The sequence below is a fragment of the Salvelinus alpinus genome, chromosome 14 (assembly GCF_045679555.1).
Source record: "Salvelinus alpinus chromosome 14, SLU_Salpinus.1, whole genome shotgun sequence".
Lineage (NCBI taxonomy): Eukaryota > Metazoa > Chordata > Actinopteri > Salmoniformes > Salmonidae > Salvelinus > Salvelinus alpinus.
In genome coordinates this window covers 46,835,288-46,849,207 of record NC_092099.1, presented here as the reverse complement: position 1 = coordinate 46,849,207, position 13,920 = coordinate 46,835,288, and the positions used below count along the sequence as shown (strand labels likewise).

The 13,920-nt window shown below is 40.2% G+C and overlaps 1 protein-coding gene across 1 annotated transcript; it reads left to right on the top strand.

The window, feature by feature from the left end:
- The first annotated feature begins 428 nt into the window (after positions 1-428).
- On the top strand, positions 429-1,578 carry LOC139538984 (trace amine-associated receptor 13c-like). Its single transcript, XM_071341609.1, has one exon. It carries the CDS (start codon positions 497-499, stop codon positions 1,454-1,456), a length of 960 nt encoding a protein of 319 aa, XP_071197710.1. The 5' UTR covers positions 429-496; the 3' UTR covers positions 1,457-1,578.
- The last annotated feature ends 12,342 nt before the right edge of the window (positions 1,579-13,920 follow it).

Here is a 13,920-nt window from a genome sequence, read left to right as displayed (position 1 = left end):
CGGAATGTTTCTATGGAATGCCACAAATGTTGATTTAATTTACTATAAGCGCGTACAACATAAACATATGCCCTCATCAACTTCCCTACTGTCCGCTTTCCTACACTGGCCAGCTGACATGTGATGTGCCGTCATGTTTCCTGAGGTTGTGGATTATGGTCCAAACACAGCATGGACATGACCAAAACAGTTACTCTAACACAGCTATCCTACTTCCCATGAAAAAAAGCCTTTGGGTGACCAAAACATCACCCATAATATATTTTCCCAATAAAATGCATACAATCATGTCATTCATTACATCATTCTGTGCTCACTTGTGTATGTTTTCGTGCTTTTGTGTGCAGAGAGACTCCGGGGAGGGGAGTGGCTGTCAGTAACTCAGGGATAAATAGAGAGGCAGAGCTCCGAGTTTGACAGAAGGCGGCCCCGACAGGGTCACACACAGGACCAAGAAGGAGCAGGATGATCTCAGCATTTAGATTTTTTTTTACAAATGGAGAAACATGAAGATGTTCAATACTGTTTTCAAGACAGAAACTCTTCTTGCAGAAAGGCTTTGCTATCGACAGCTATCTACATAACACTGTACATCTTCTTCTCATTGATTTCAGCAGTTACAGTATTTTTGAACGTACTGGTGATCATCTCCATCTCTCACTTCAAGCAGCTCCACACTCCAACCAACCTGCTCATCCTCTCTCTGGCTGTGTCAGATCTCCTGGTGGGACTGATTGTGATACCTGTAATGACTGTAGCAATAACGGAATCATGTTGGGGTTTTGGGGAATATTTCTGTGTGTTTCTTCTCTACATTAGTTGTTTATGTCCTTCTTTATCTCTGGGCAGTTTGGTCTTGATATCTATTGACCGCTATGTTGCTGTGTGTGATCCCTTATTGTACCACTCTAAAATAACAATAACAAGATTGATGTGTTGTATATCCATTACCTGGTGTTGTTGTATCATATACAATGCTGCTATTATAAAGGACATTGTAAATGTACAGATACCCAGTAGGTGTTTGAAAGAATGTTTTATTGTTGAAGGGTCAATCTGGGGTAATATCATTGACCTTGTAGTTACAATGGTTGTCCCATGCTCTATTATTATAACACTTTATATGAAAATCTTTGTAGTGGCCAGATCACAGGCCAGAAAGGTATTTTCAAAAGAGGCTGTCAGTGTGTCTGGTGTTAAAACTGTACAGGCAAATAAGTCTGAGAGAAAAGCAACAAAAACTCTGTCTATTGTTGTTTTCACCTATCTCATTTGTTGGATTCCATTTATATTTTCTTTTTTCTTTCTTTCTTTCTTAATTGACAATTTATCATTCATCATCAGCTTTCTGCCATTTGTTAATTCCTTAATTAATCCAATAATTTATGCTTTCTTTTATCCATGGTTCAAAGTGACAGCTAAACATATTTTAACTCTGAAGTTAAGGCGTTCATAGTTCCTATATTTGTATTTCTAAGTTTGAAAAACATAGGTTTGACATAGTTATGTTATACAATTGTTCTTTCATGTAACAATACTCAATACATTGATGAATGTGGTGTTGATACAGAATGATTTGTCTGGATTGGATTGGAATGACTTGGAAAACGTATAAGAAGGCATATGCTTGTTTTATAAAAGACATTGTAGTTATTTTGGGTTGTATATTCCAAAAACCAACGTCTGTTGTTGTTCTATGTTATTTAATGATAAATAGTATGTAAGTATTCTAAAAGTACATTTTGAGGACGAGTCATTATGTATGTTTAACATCACCCTCTAGTGGCTCGATTGTTACACAACACCTTTAACAAGTGTCCTGAATTTTAAACGTTCAATACTGCAGGATATCAGATAACGTCCAAGTCTATCTCAATGGCGTATGTAAGTAGTTGAGGGTAAAATGCAAGAATATGTAATTATGTGTACCACTTTATAATGTTCAGTAATAAACCATTTGTAAGGCATTTACAGTTTGCTCACCATTAATTATTACGCACACATTTACTAAATGTTACTCACCTGGCTATTATGACATGTATAAATAACTACAAAATGCATTAATGATTCAACTCAACAGTGCAGGAGACCACAGCAGACACTTCAACCTCAACATACTGGTTATGAACACTACCACTACTCTCACTACATCACTGCTGCCAGGTCAGGGGTCACGCCAGAGCAGCTCCCTCAGAAGCTGTTTACTCTGAATGAATATAGTGATTGGGTAACACACTAAATAATTAATAATGGATAAGTATATAGTTTATTCTTAATTTATGTATCATTACTCTTGCATCTGTTTTAGCAAGCTAGTTCATCACAAAATCATAAAGAACTTTTATGGTATGTAATAATGATTTATAAGATCATTCATAAGATGTTTAATACATGTCCTTATAAACCATTTAATAATCATTAGTAAAGTAAATTTACGGTCCCTAATCAAAAGTGAGGACTATTCAAACTTTCTTAATACTTTATAAATGTTTTGAACAGAGACAAGTGTAATTTCTCACAAAAAGATGGACATTCGAGCAGAACCTGATGCTCCTTAAGTTCTCAAAATGACCTAGAACATATCAATGGTTAAACAATAAGCACACAACACAGAGGATGTTAAAGGAAATATATTGAACATTTTATTCAAAAACTGTCACATTGTTGTAGTAGTGTGCTGAACATAGGCGGAAATCCCAGGGGGGACGGGGGGGACACGACCCCCCCATCTTGGGAAAAATATGATTTGTCCCCCCCAATATATCACTGTAAACATAACTATGTAATTTCAATAATATTAATAATACGCAATGAAAGCACTTGTGCTGGTTATAGACACTTAATAGCGCGTTTTTAAGTTTCAAAAGATTGCGACCCCCCCCGCCCTTTGCCTCACAATGGTTTGATCCACTGCCAGTTCTTTAGCTGGCAAGGTAATAGAGGGTTCGTATCTACTGTCCGAAAGGGACATGTACGTAACTGACGTGAGGTTAATCCAGTCAATCCATAGCAGGTCCATAGCAATGTTATTTATTTATTTTTATGTTGGCAGGGTTCGCACACTAGCTGAATTTGCAGAGCTAGCGCGCAAACTAAAGCAAACATTAACTATCAAGCTAGCTAGTACCTATTCCATTTATGTGGCGTCGTCAAAGATGGAATCTTTGCTATCGTCAGTTTAATCCAAGATCAGCATGCAGCTGTAGTGCTTCGACGTCCCTGTGATAAGGTTAGCGATAAACTGAAGTCCAAACTGAACAGAACAGAACTACACTCTCTTCTACCATTGTCTTAAATATATATAATGGTCTCGTTGCAAAAGATAAATTGTCGCTAGTGAACTTTATTTATTTATTTTTATTTCACCTTTATTTAACCAGGTAGCAAAGATTATAACAAACACACAGAAACGGAATTGGTGCTCGCTAGCTTTACAAATTCAGCTATTGTTGGAAGCCAGCCAATATGAAACAAACTATTAAAATTACAAAAGGTTGCAGCATGTGTTGTGTAAATGTGTGTGTGTGCAGCTAGGCCAGCCAGCCAGGTAGAAAAATGGCAGAAAAAAGTAAGAAGACGGACATCAGAGTATTTGTCAGTACACCAAAACGCATAGTAAGAACTCTAGTAGCCTAATATCTCAAAGACTAGTTGATAAAATGTTCATAAGAAAGAAGTGAAATGCTAATGGGAATGTTTCACAATGATGTCATTAGGCAGAGCAGGCAACAGATGGCACACAGACAGCAGAGCTGGGGACAGATATGCAGGGACAGATTGGCAGAGACAGGGAGTCTCAGGTAAGTTTGTTGAGTCTTTGTTTGGCAACATTATGAAAGGTTCTCAATTTTTTTGACTTGTAAAATAGGGACATAATTGGAAAATGCCATGGATACCCCCACTCTCAACTTAAACTGATGACTAAACTAAGATTTGTTTACGGCAATGGTATTGCTGTTGTGATTAATTGTGTAGTTTTGGGTACCGGTAGTTAGGAGTACGGCAAACACCTTATTTATTTTCTAGGAGACAGACTGTGAGTCAGTGAGGGTGGTGAAAGGGAAAGAGCCAGGGAGAGAGACTTCAGAGGACAGTGTCACAGCCACGGCAGGACCAAGTGTCACCCTTGTTGCCAGCAGCACCAGTATAGGGGACAGTGGCACAGCATTGTCCAGTTACCTCAGTGATGGCACAAAACCATATCAGCCACACCCACAATTTATAGAACCGCAAACTCTTGCCAACAGAGTGTTGACGTTTCAAGAGAGATGGTTTCGCGATTTCCCCTGGCTACATTATAATCCATCAGTAAAAGGAGTGTTGTGTTTTCACTGGAGCCAAGGGTTTTCAAGCCAGCCATCTTTTGGCCAAAGAGCAGATGCTGCCTTCTTTAGTGCAGGATTTAGGAACTGGAGAAAAGCCATTGAAAAATTCACAGCACATCAAAACTGCCAAACCCACCGCCACTTTGTAATTGTAACAGCACACCAGCTAAATCCAATCAGTGTCCAGTTATCAAGCGCGTGGGGTAAACAGCAGGAGGACGCAAGGCATTGCTTGATGAAAATTGTTAGTTCGGTGCGGCATGTAGTAAGACAGGGACAAGCCTTTAGAGGCCACACGGATGACAGTGGGAATTTATACCAGCTTTTGAAACTTAGGGCAGAAGAGGATGATCCCATTTTACTGAAGTGGTTAACAGAGCGTACCACAATGTACACAGGCCCCAAAGCACAGAATGAAATTCTGAACATCATGGCCAATAGTCATTCGAGGCATTGCAGCTGAGATTAGGTCTCTTCCGATTGTACAATTTTCATTAATTGTTGATGGTACTCAAGATGTCTCTGGTGCTGAACAGGAGAATGTCTGTCTGCGTTATGTTGACCATGACCATGTCCCTCACAAGGAGTTTATTGGGCTATACAGGGTGTCGGAGACAACAGGCGAGGGCATTGCGAAAGTGGCAACTGATGTGTTGTTGAGGAAACCCGCAAACATATGCTCGGTTCTTTTGTTCAGTAGTGTGTATAGCAGTGGTTCTCAACCTTTTTGGTGTACTGGAACCCCTGCATATTTTGAGGCAAGGCAGGCAAGGTTTTGAGCGGTCCTCAGGGACCTCCACCCCCTCTATATTATATGTAAACTTACTGGAAACCTTGTGGTACTGACTACATTCATTACACTTTTTTATTTCACGGACCCCTTGCAATTAGTCCATGGACCCCTGTTTGAGAACCCCTGGTGTAATTGATATTTGTTCTTTTGTTTAGTAGTTTTCAGTACACTTACAAATTATTTAATTCATGTTATTTTATTTAAAATAGCATACTTTGTGCGACATACTTGTCCATAGCTGCTGTTTGAAGAGTTGAGACACTGACTGAAGGATATTTTGTTTGATTTATTTGGGTTTTTCATTGAAGTAGTTATTTTGCTTTTAGAACTGTACTTATTTTAAGCTTTTTGTTCTTGCAAAGATATTGTAGTAGACTCAGGCCAGGTGCACATATTTAATGACTATATAAATGTATCAGAAAAAGTCAAATTAAAAGGTCAATTCAATACGGAGACCAACTTTGTGATGGTTCTCAATGGAGATTCTTTTAGATGTGATCACACCATGTTCATTGTATTTATGAAAACTACACCCATACAGTGTACAGTACCATTGTCACCTACTGACCTTTCTTGATATTGCTGGTTGTAAGTACGAATACCTGCATACATACTGGACTGGTAAGGAGCACTGCTATAACTATTATTAGTAGTAGAATTATAATGATTTAAACATTTGAACAAGTTGGGAAAACCCTTCAGTTAACTACTGTACCTATCAATTATCCAGTTGTAGGAATTATGGTTCCTCAATATACATTTAACATATAACAACGTATACTATGTGTTACAGCACTACTTTTGGTGTCCCCCTCAGGAATTGCTCTTGAGAAAATGTAATGTAATTGTCCCCTCCAAGGTTGATATCAGATTTTCGCCCCTGGTGCTGAAGTAGTAAATTGTTTTGTCTGAAAATGCTAGCATTCATGTTTGTTGGAAGTGACTATTAAAACCAAAGTGTGGATTGCAGTCACTCATGAGAGCAGTTCATAGACTGCTTACAGGGTAAGGGAACCAATATATAAATACATAATTTAACTGAACATTACTTTTAAAGGGTTACTACCTTTAATACACTACAAGTGAAGTTGTCCAAATACTTATGACTTCTTCAAATGGGAGGACTAGATACATGAGGTGTTTTCATTTCTAAACGGTAAAACAGATATGTATGAATTTATCCTCAAAAAAAGGTAACATTCTATAACATGGCCTCATATGAAACATTTGATCTCAAATCCAAAAAAATGTTTATTTTTTAACCAACATGGTGTAGACATTGAATTGACGTCTGTGCACAGTGGGCAGATATTGTTTTCTGTATGTGAAGTGGCCATAGGATGACAGTATAATTCACAATATGTGACTGAGAGGGATAACTAGACTCATTCTATATGAAAGAGAATTATGTCTGTTCTATAAAGTCAATTTCTATCTGAACTTTCTGTGTAAGGTGAAAAGTGTGTCTGTGCCAAACTGAGAAGAGACCATCTGTCTGAATAATACCAGACTTCATTACAGGAGACTCCCTGAATATGTTGGTCTTATTTTGAGTGATGAAAAAATATGCACAAAACATGTAAAATCAAACTTTCCTTATATTTACTCCACCTACCACCCATACCCTTCGAGTTAACCCTAACAGTCCTGAGGCTCCAGGAAGCTGAGGCTCCATGGTCTGCAGGATGGCGTGGTTGGTGCCGTTCAGTCTCTCGCTCAGCGTCAATGGGCACTCTCCGTGGAGGAAGTTGGCCAGGTAGCCCTGTGGAGAGATTATTCAAATTAGCCTAATTTTCAGCTCTATGTATAGTCCACATCCCGATTGATTGTGCAGTGGGTGATGCTTCAAGTTTCAGCAACACAAAACTGTCATGGAAGTTACTTAAATCTGGCTTATTGTGAGGTCAATAACTCTGATAAAAAAAGCCTCGTCATGTGCAATGAAACATGTTGTTTTGTGGCCTTCAGAGAGGCAAATAATAAAGGTTAGAGTGTGATTAAAATGAGCCCAGAGCAGACAGTGGCAACCCATGTAGTTACTGTGGAGTAGGCTAGTGTATAAGGAAAGTAGCCTTCCTAAAATTGTGCTGTCAATTGAAGTTCTTATTTTGTGTACTAGACAAAATTTGTATCTGAAACATTTGTCAGGAATTCCTGTAACTTTGATGAGATAATTATCAAGTTAATACAACATAATGATCACATTAATACAAGATAATTATCACTTTAATATGTGATACTGAAATGATCTCATATTAAAACCTTTTCTCAATAGGGGGGAGCCATTTCGACTTTGTAAAAAAACGTTCCCAAATTAAACTGCCTCGTACTCAATTCTTGCTCGTACAATATGCATATTATTATTACTATTGGATAGAAAACACTCTCTAGTTTCTAAAACCGTTTGAATTATATCTGTGAGTAAAACAGAACTCATTTTGCAGCCAACTTCCTGTCAGGAAGTGAGAAATCTGAAATCGGGCACTCTGTTCCAGGGTCAGTTTATTAATTTGCATGTAATCTGTGGGTCGACATGCACTGCATACGCCTTCCCCTAGATGTCAGTAAGCAGTGAGAATTGGAATGGGGTGTCTAGGTAGATCTGAGGCCGTACAAAAGTTCTTGGAACCGGGTGTGCAGTCTTTTCAACGTTCGTCATGGCGCAAGACAGACCTCAGGATTGCATTCTGAAAAGCTCTCGTTATAGGCGTTAGATATATCCGACTCTGATTTTATTCGATTTAGGTGTTAAAAACATCATAATGTAGTTATTTTAAACCGAGTTATATCAGTTTATATCAGTATATTGCGATTTTCTGTATTTTATTTGTGCTGCGTTATGGTGAGTTGGACACGTCTTCGCCACATGGCTAATGTTTGCTGCTAATTCCAAAGTTGAAGACGACAATCTACAACCGATCAACGATTATTCTGGACAAAGTACAACTTGCACAAGATTCTGATGGAAGCTCATCAAATAGTAAGAACTATTTATGATGTTAATTCGTATTTCTGTTGAAAAATGTTAAACTATTATTCCGCCATTAATTTCGGTGCGGTCTCGCTTTAACACACGCTGTATGTCGTAGTAACATTAATTTTAAAAATCTAACACAGCGGTTGCATTAAGAACTAATGTATCTTTCATTTGCTGTCCAACCTGTATTTTTTAGTCAAGTTTATGATTAGTTATTGATTAGATTAGGTGCCTCTCCCAAGATTTCTCCCGACATTTTGTTTGCAGTTTGGCTACTATTCTCATTGTATAACCACGATTTGTGCCGCTAAATATGCACATTTTCGAACAAACCATATATGTATTGTGTAATATGATGTTATAGGACTGTCATCTGATGAAGTTTTGAGAAGGTTAGTGAAAAATGTAATATCTTTTGCTGGTTTATTCGCTATCGCTAACGTGCATGAATCAATGCTGCTGTGTGGTTGGCTATTGTAGTAAGCTAATATAATGCTATATTGTGTTTTCGCTGTAAAACACTTAAAAAATCTGAAATATTGGCTGGATTCACAAGATGTTTGTCTTTCATTTGCTGTACGCTGTGTATTTTTCATAAATGTTTTATGATGAGTATTTAGGTAATTCACGTTGGTCTCTGTAGTTATTCTAGCTGCTCTGGTGAGATTTTGTGATGGTGGCTGCAATGTAAAACTATGATTTATACCTGAAATATGCAAATTCTTCGAACAAAACATATGCTATACAATAAATATGTTATCAGACTGTCATCTGATGAAGTTGTTTCTTGGTTAGTGACTATTTATATCTTTATTTGGTCGAATTTGTGATAGCTACCTGTGGAGAAAAAAAAGTTGGGTCTTTTGCTATCGTGGTTAGCTAATAGAAATACATATTGTGTCTTCCCTGTAAAACATTTTAAAAATCAGAAATGATGGCTGGATTCACAAGATGTGTATCTTTCATCTGGTGTCTTGGACTTGTGATTTCATGATATTTAGATGCTAGTATTTACTTGTGGCGCTATGCTAGGCTATGCTAGTCAGTTTTTTTACTGATGAGGGTGCTCCCGGATCCAGGATGAGTACCAAGTAAAAGTTAACTTCTTAAATGTTAATTCCCCAATTTAGGGGACTTTCATTTTCATTTAGATTCTGTGTTTAATAGCCATATGTATAGGAGTAATTGCAGGGTACAGTGAAAATCTCAGGCTCCGACCTTGAACATGCAGGACTAAGTGAAATAAAATAGTGAAAATGGTAATACATTCTTTTGGGGGGGAAATAGCATTATAAATACTTGTCCATTGGGGTGGAGGCAGAGTAAAAACTGCTAATGTTGTGGGGGGGAATGACCATAGGGGGAGCAGCATGACCATTGAATGGGTGTGGGGACCAAGGTAAATAAAAAGAACAAAAAAATAGAATAAACATATTAACAACTGCAACAGTGATGAATGTCGTTGGGGTGGGGGCGGAGTAAAAGGCAGTTGGGGGGGGAGGAGGAGCAGGTAGCTGACTAGCGGTGGCTATTCAGCAGCCTGATATTCTAAGGGTAGAAACTATCGGACAGTCTTCCAGTTTTTGCCATGATGCTCCTGTGTGTTTGAAGCAGGGAGAACAGGGCTTGGGTGGCTGAGGTCCCTGATGATCTTCTTGGCCTCCCTGCAGATTTGGTTTTGTAGGGTTTCTGTAGGGTTTCTGCAGACAACGTTCACCCAATGGTGCGTTTGGCTGCACGTATCACCCTCTGAAGCTCCTTGCGGTCCGCGGCAGTGGAGTTGCAGTACCAGGCTGTGATGCAGCCGACAGTATGCTCTCGATGGTTGTTACGAATGCCTTTGGCCCGACAGTCTAGGGGGGGTGGTAATGGGACCCGTAACATAACTCATGCAAAGTGTAATAGTGACAAAGTAACGGTGAGAACGAAATAACCACGACAACTTAAATTTACCGTCAAACTCAGGGTTTATTAACAAACACACGGTAATGGGGGTGGCAGGAAAAGGGGCTGAGCTGGACCCAAGGAAATAAACAAATATCCCAAAACACCCCTAAGCTAGACTAGCCTATTTAAACAACAGCTAACTAACTAACCAAAAATACAGTGGGTGGTCCGCCCAGTTCTAACTAGTGTATTTAACAAAGTTTACCTACGGGTAGTGTATGCCCATGGGCGTCTTATCTTGGTTACCCCCTTTTCCCACCATCAAACAAACACTCACACACCATAACCAAAACAAAACTCACAAGTGGGGGCAAAGTGACATGTATCCTAAACCACACAAGAGGTCTACAAACATATGGCATGTACAGAGAGATTGCTCTAGACAAAGAGATCGAGCTCTAGAGAGAACCACTGACAGGGTTTTTAAAGCAAGGGAAAGGGACTGTGATTGGCTAGGAAAAAAGGAGCAGGTGTCTTCTGATTAGCGACTGATTGATGACTGATTGGGGAATGATGATGGTCACCTGTGAGTAGGGGAGAAGGAGAGAAAAGAAATACACACAGGATACACACAGAATACTTGTATCTGTAACACTCCCACCCTTAAGAGAGCAACCCTAGGGGGGATTGCGAACACAGTATTTACAAAACATACAAAAATAATTATTCTCACACATGAGACAAAGCATCTGCCAACACATTTTCAGAACCTTTTTTATGCCGTATCTCCAAATTATAATTTTGCACAATAAGGGCCCAACGCATTAGGCGCTGGTTCTGATTGTACATCCGGTGGAGAAACACTAAGGGGTTAAGATCAGTATATACAATCACTGGTAGGGCACTGGAACCAATATATACTTCAAAGTGTTGTAGAGATAACAACAAAGCAGGAGCTTCTTGTTCAATAGCTGCATAATTTGTTTGACATTTGTTAAACTTTCGAGAAAAATAACAAACGGGATGATCCCCTCCACTCTTGTCCTGCTGCAGTAGAACAGCACCAGCACCTCTGGCACTAGCATCTACCTCAAGTTTAAACGGTTGCTCAAAATCCGGAGCAGCAAGTACAGGGGTATTACACAAGAGTGCTTTAGCAGATTCAAAAGCTCTTTTACAATCAGGGGACCACACAAATTATCTAGCCGGACTGAGCAAATCGGTCAATGGAGCAACTACCGCAGAGAAGTTCTTACAGAAACTACGGTAGTAGCCAACCATCCCCAAAAAGCGACGTAGCTCTCGTCTGGTGGTAGGTGTGGGAAATGCAGTTATAGCCAAGACCTTGGCATCAACAGGGCGCACCTGTCCATGGCCGACCTCCTTGCCGAGATAGGTAACAATAGCCTTCCCAAACTCGCAATTTGCCAAGTTCAGGGTTAGCGAAGCAGCTGCCAACCGTTCACATACTACCCTTAGAGAGTCAACATGATTTGACCACTCAGACGAATAAATCACCAGATCATCAAGATAAGCACTACAATTGGGAACTCCAGCTAATACGGAGTTAACCAGTCGTTGGAAAGTGGCTGGTGCATTTCGCATCCCAAAAGCCATGACTGAGTACTGTAGGAAGTTGTCTGGGGTCACAAAGGCAGAAATCTCAGAAGCACGTGAGGTTAACGGAACCTGCCAGTAACCTTTTAAGAGATCCAACTTAGTTACATACTTAGCAGCACCAATAGTGTCGATACAGTCGTCCAGTCTGGGTAACGGGAACGAATCTGGCATTGTGACAGAATTAACCTTTCGATAATCCGTACATAACCTGGACGTACCATCAGGTTTAGGAACCAGAATGCAAGGAGAACTCCAAGGGCTTGAACTTGGCATAGCCAGGTCATTCTCCAACAAATATCTCACCTCATCCCTCATTATCTTCCTCTTGGAAGCGTTGATACGATATGGGTGTTGCTTGATAGGTGTAGCATTTCCAACATTAATGTCATGTTCCAACACGTTTGTGCGAGTAGGAACGTCATTAAAGAGACATGGAAAACTGTGTAGTAGCCTCACAATATCGTCGGCCTGTCCGTCCGTTAAATGAACCAGACCTGACTGGATAGACAGCAGCATTTCAGAGTTGGGCAATCTAATGCACTGCTGCTGAGTATTGCGCAACTCTAATCCATCTCCATCATCAATAGGACAGTCCACTATCATAGCAGTAGAAGCAGAAGAGACAGCAGTACCTTCTGCTGTTTTTGAACTATCTACTTGTGTGATGGGTCGGGTGTGGTATGCTTTCAACATGTTAATGTGGCACACACGAGATTGGCATTTTCTATCAGGAGTTTGCAGCACATAGTCAGTTTCACTTAATTTCTTCTCAATGAAATAAGGACCAGAGAAACGAGCTGACAGTGAAGATCCTGGAACAGGCAATAACACCAGTACTTGGTCACCTGGCTGTAGTGGACGAGAAACAGCCTGGTTATCATAGTGTCTTTTCATGCACCTTTGTGAGGAAGACAGAGCTTCCTTTGCAAGAGCACAGGCTTGGTGTAGGCGCTCACGAAAGCGACTAACGTAGTCCAACACATTCTCATCTCCTGTACACAACTCTTGGGACAAAAACTGTTCTTTAAGGACTTTCATTGGTCCCCTCACTGTGTGACCAAACACTAGTTCAGCCGGGCTGAAACCTAGGGACTCCTGCACTGTTTCACGAGCAGCAAACAAAACTAGAGGAACTCCCTCATCCCAATCTTTGGTCCCCAGTCCAGAGCTTCCGGCGACGGTCCCCAGTCCAGAGCTTCCGGCGACGGTCCCCAGTCCTGAGCTTCCGGCGACGGTCCCTAGTCCGGAGCTTCCGGCGACGGTCCCTAGTCCGGAGCTTCCGGCGACGGTCCCCAGTCCGGAGCTTCCGGCGACGGTTCACAGTCCGGAGCTTCCGCCGATGGTCCACAGTCCAGAACCTCCTACGACGGTCCACAGTCCGGAACCTCCTACGACGGTCCACGGTCCGGAACCTCCTATGACGGTCCACGGTCCGGAACCTCCTACGACGGTCCACGGTCCGGAACCTCCAGCCGACGGTCCACGGTCCAGAACCTCCAGCGACTGTCATAAGTATTTGGACAACTTGACTTGTAGTGTAGGTAGTAACCATTTAACTGTAATGTTCAGTGAAATTACGTATTTAAATATAGGTTCCCTGCTCTAATGAGTGACTGCAAACTACACCTTGGTTTTGGTAGACAAGTCACTGCCAACAAATGTGAATAATAGCATTTTCAGGAAAAAAATATGATTTCCTTCAAAATTACTACAACAGTGTGACTGTTTTGGAATAAAATTTTCAATATATTTATTTTAACATCCTCTGTGTTGTGTGCTTATTGTTTAACCATTGATATGTTCTAGGTCATTTTAATACCAGAAGGAACAACAGGTACTGCTGGAATGTCTACCAAAGGCATCTCCATCTTTTTTTGTGAGAAATTACACTGCTCACTCAAAATATTTATAACGTATTAAGGACATATGAATAATCCTCACTTCAGATTAGGAACTGCAAAATGACTTCACTAATGATTGGTAAATGGTTTATAGTTCTTTTGAACATTGCAAGTGTTGAACTTCTATTTGCTATTTATGGCCTGTAGGCCAAATTGACCTGAGCTCATACAACTAGTTTTTGAGTAAAAAAAAGCATCATGTATGGATTATTTTGACTGTAAAAAATATTCAGATGAAACATATTGTGCTATTTATCACATACTACTTTCTCCTCTATTGCATCTTCACTATCAGTTTCCTGGCCTCTCTCCTCCTCATGATCAAAGATATGACATACATACAGTATATCGTTTGGCCAGTGTGCTGCCACAGACTGAAGTGTGAGCAAGGCCTCAAAAAAGCTTTATATACCAGAG

Coding starts and splice junctions, on each gene's coding strand:
- LOC139538984 (XM_071341609.1), top strand. CDS start 497: ATGGAGAAACATGAAGATGTTCAATACTGTTTTCAAGACAGAAACTCT.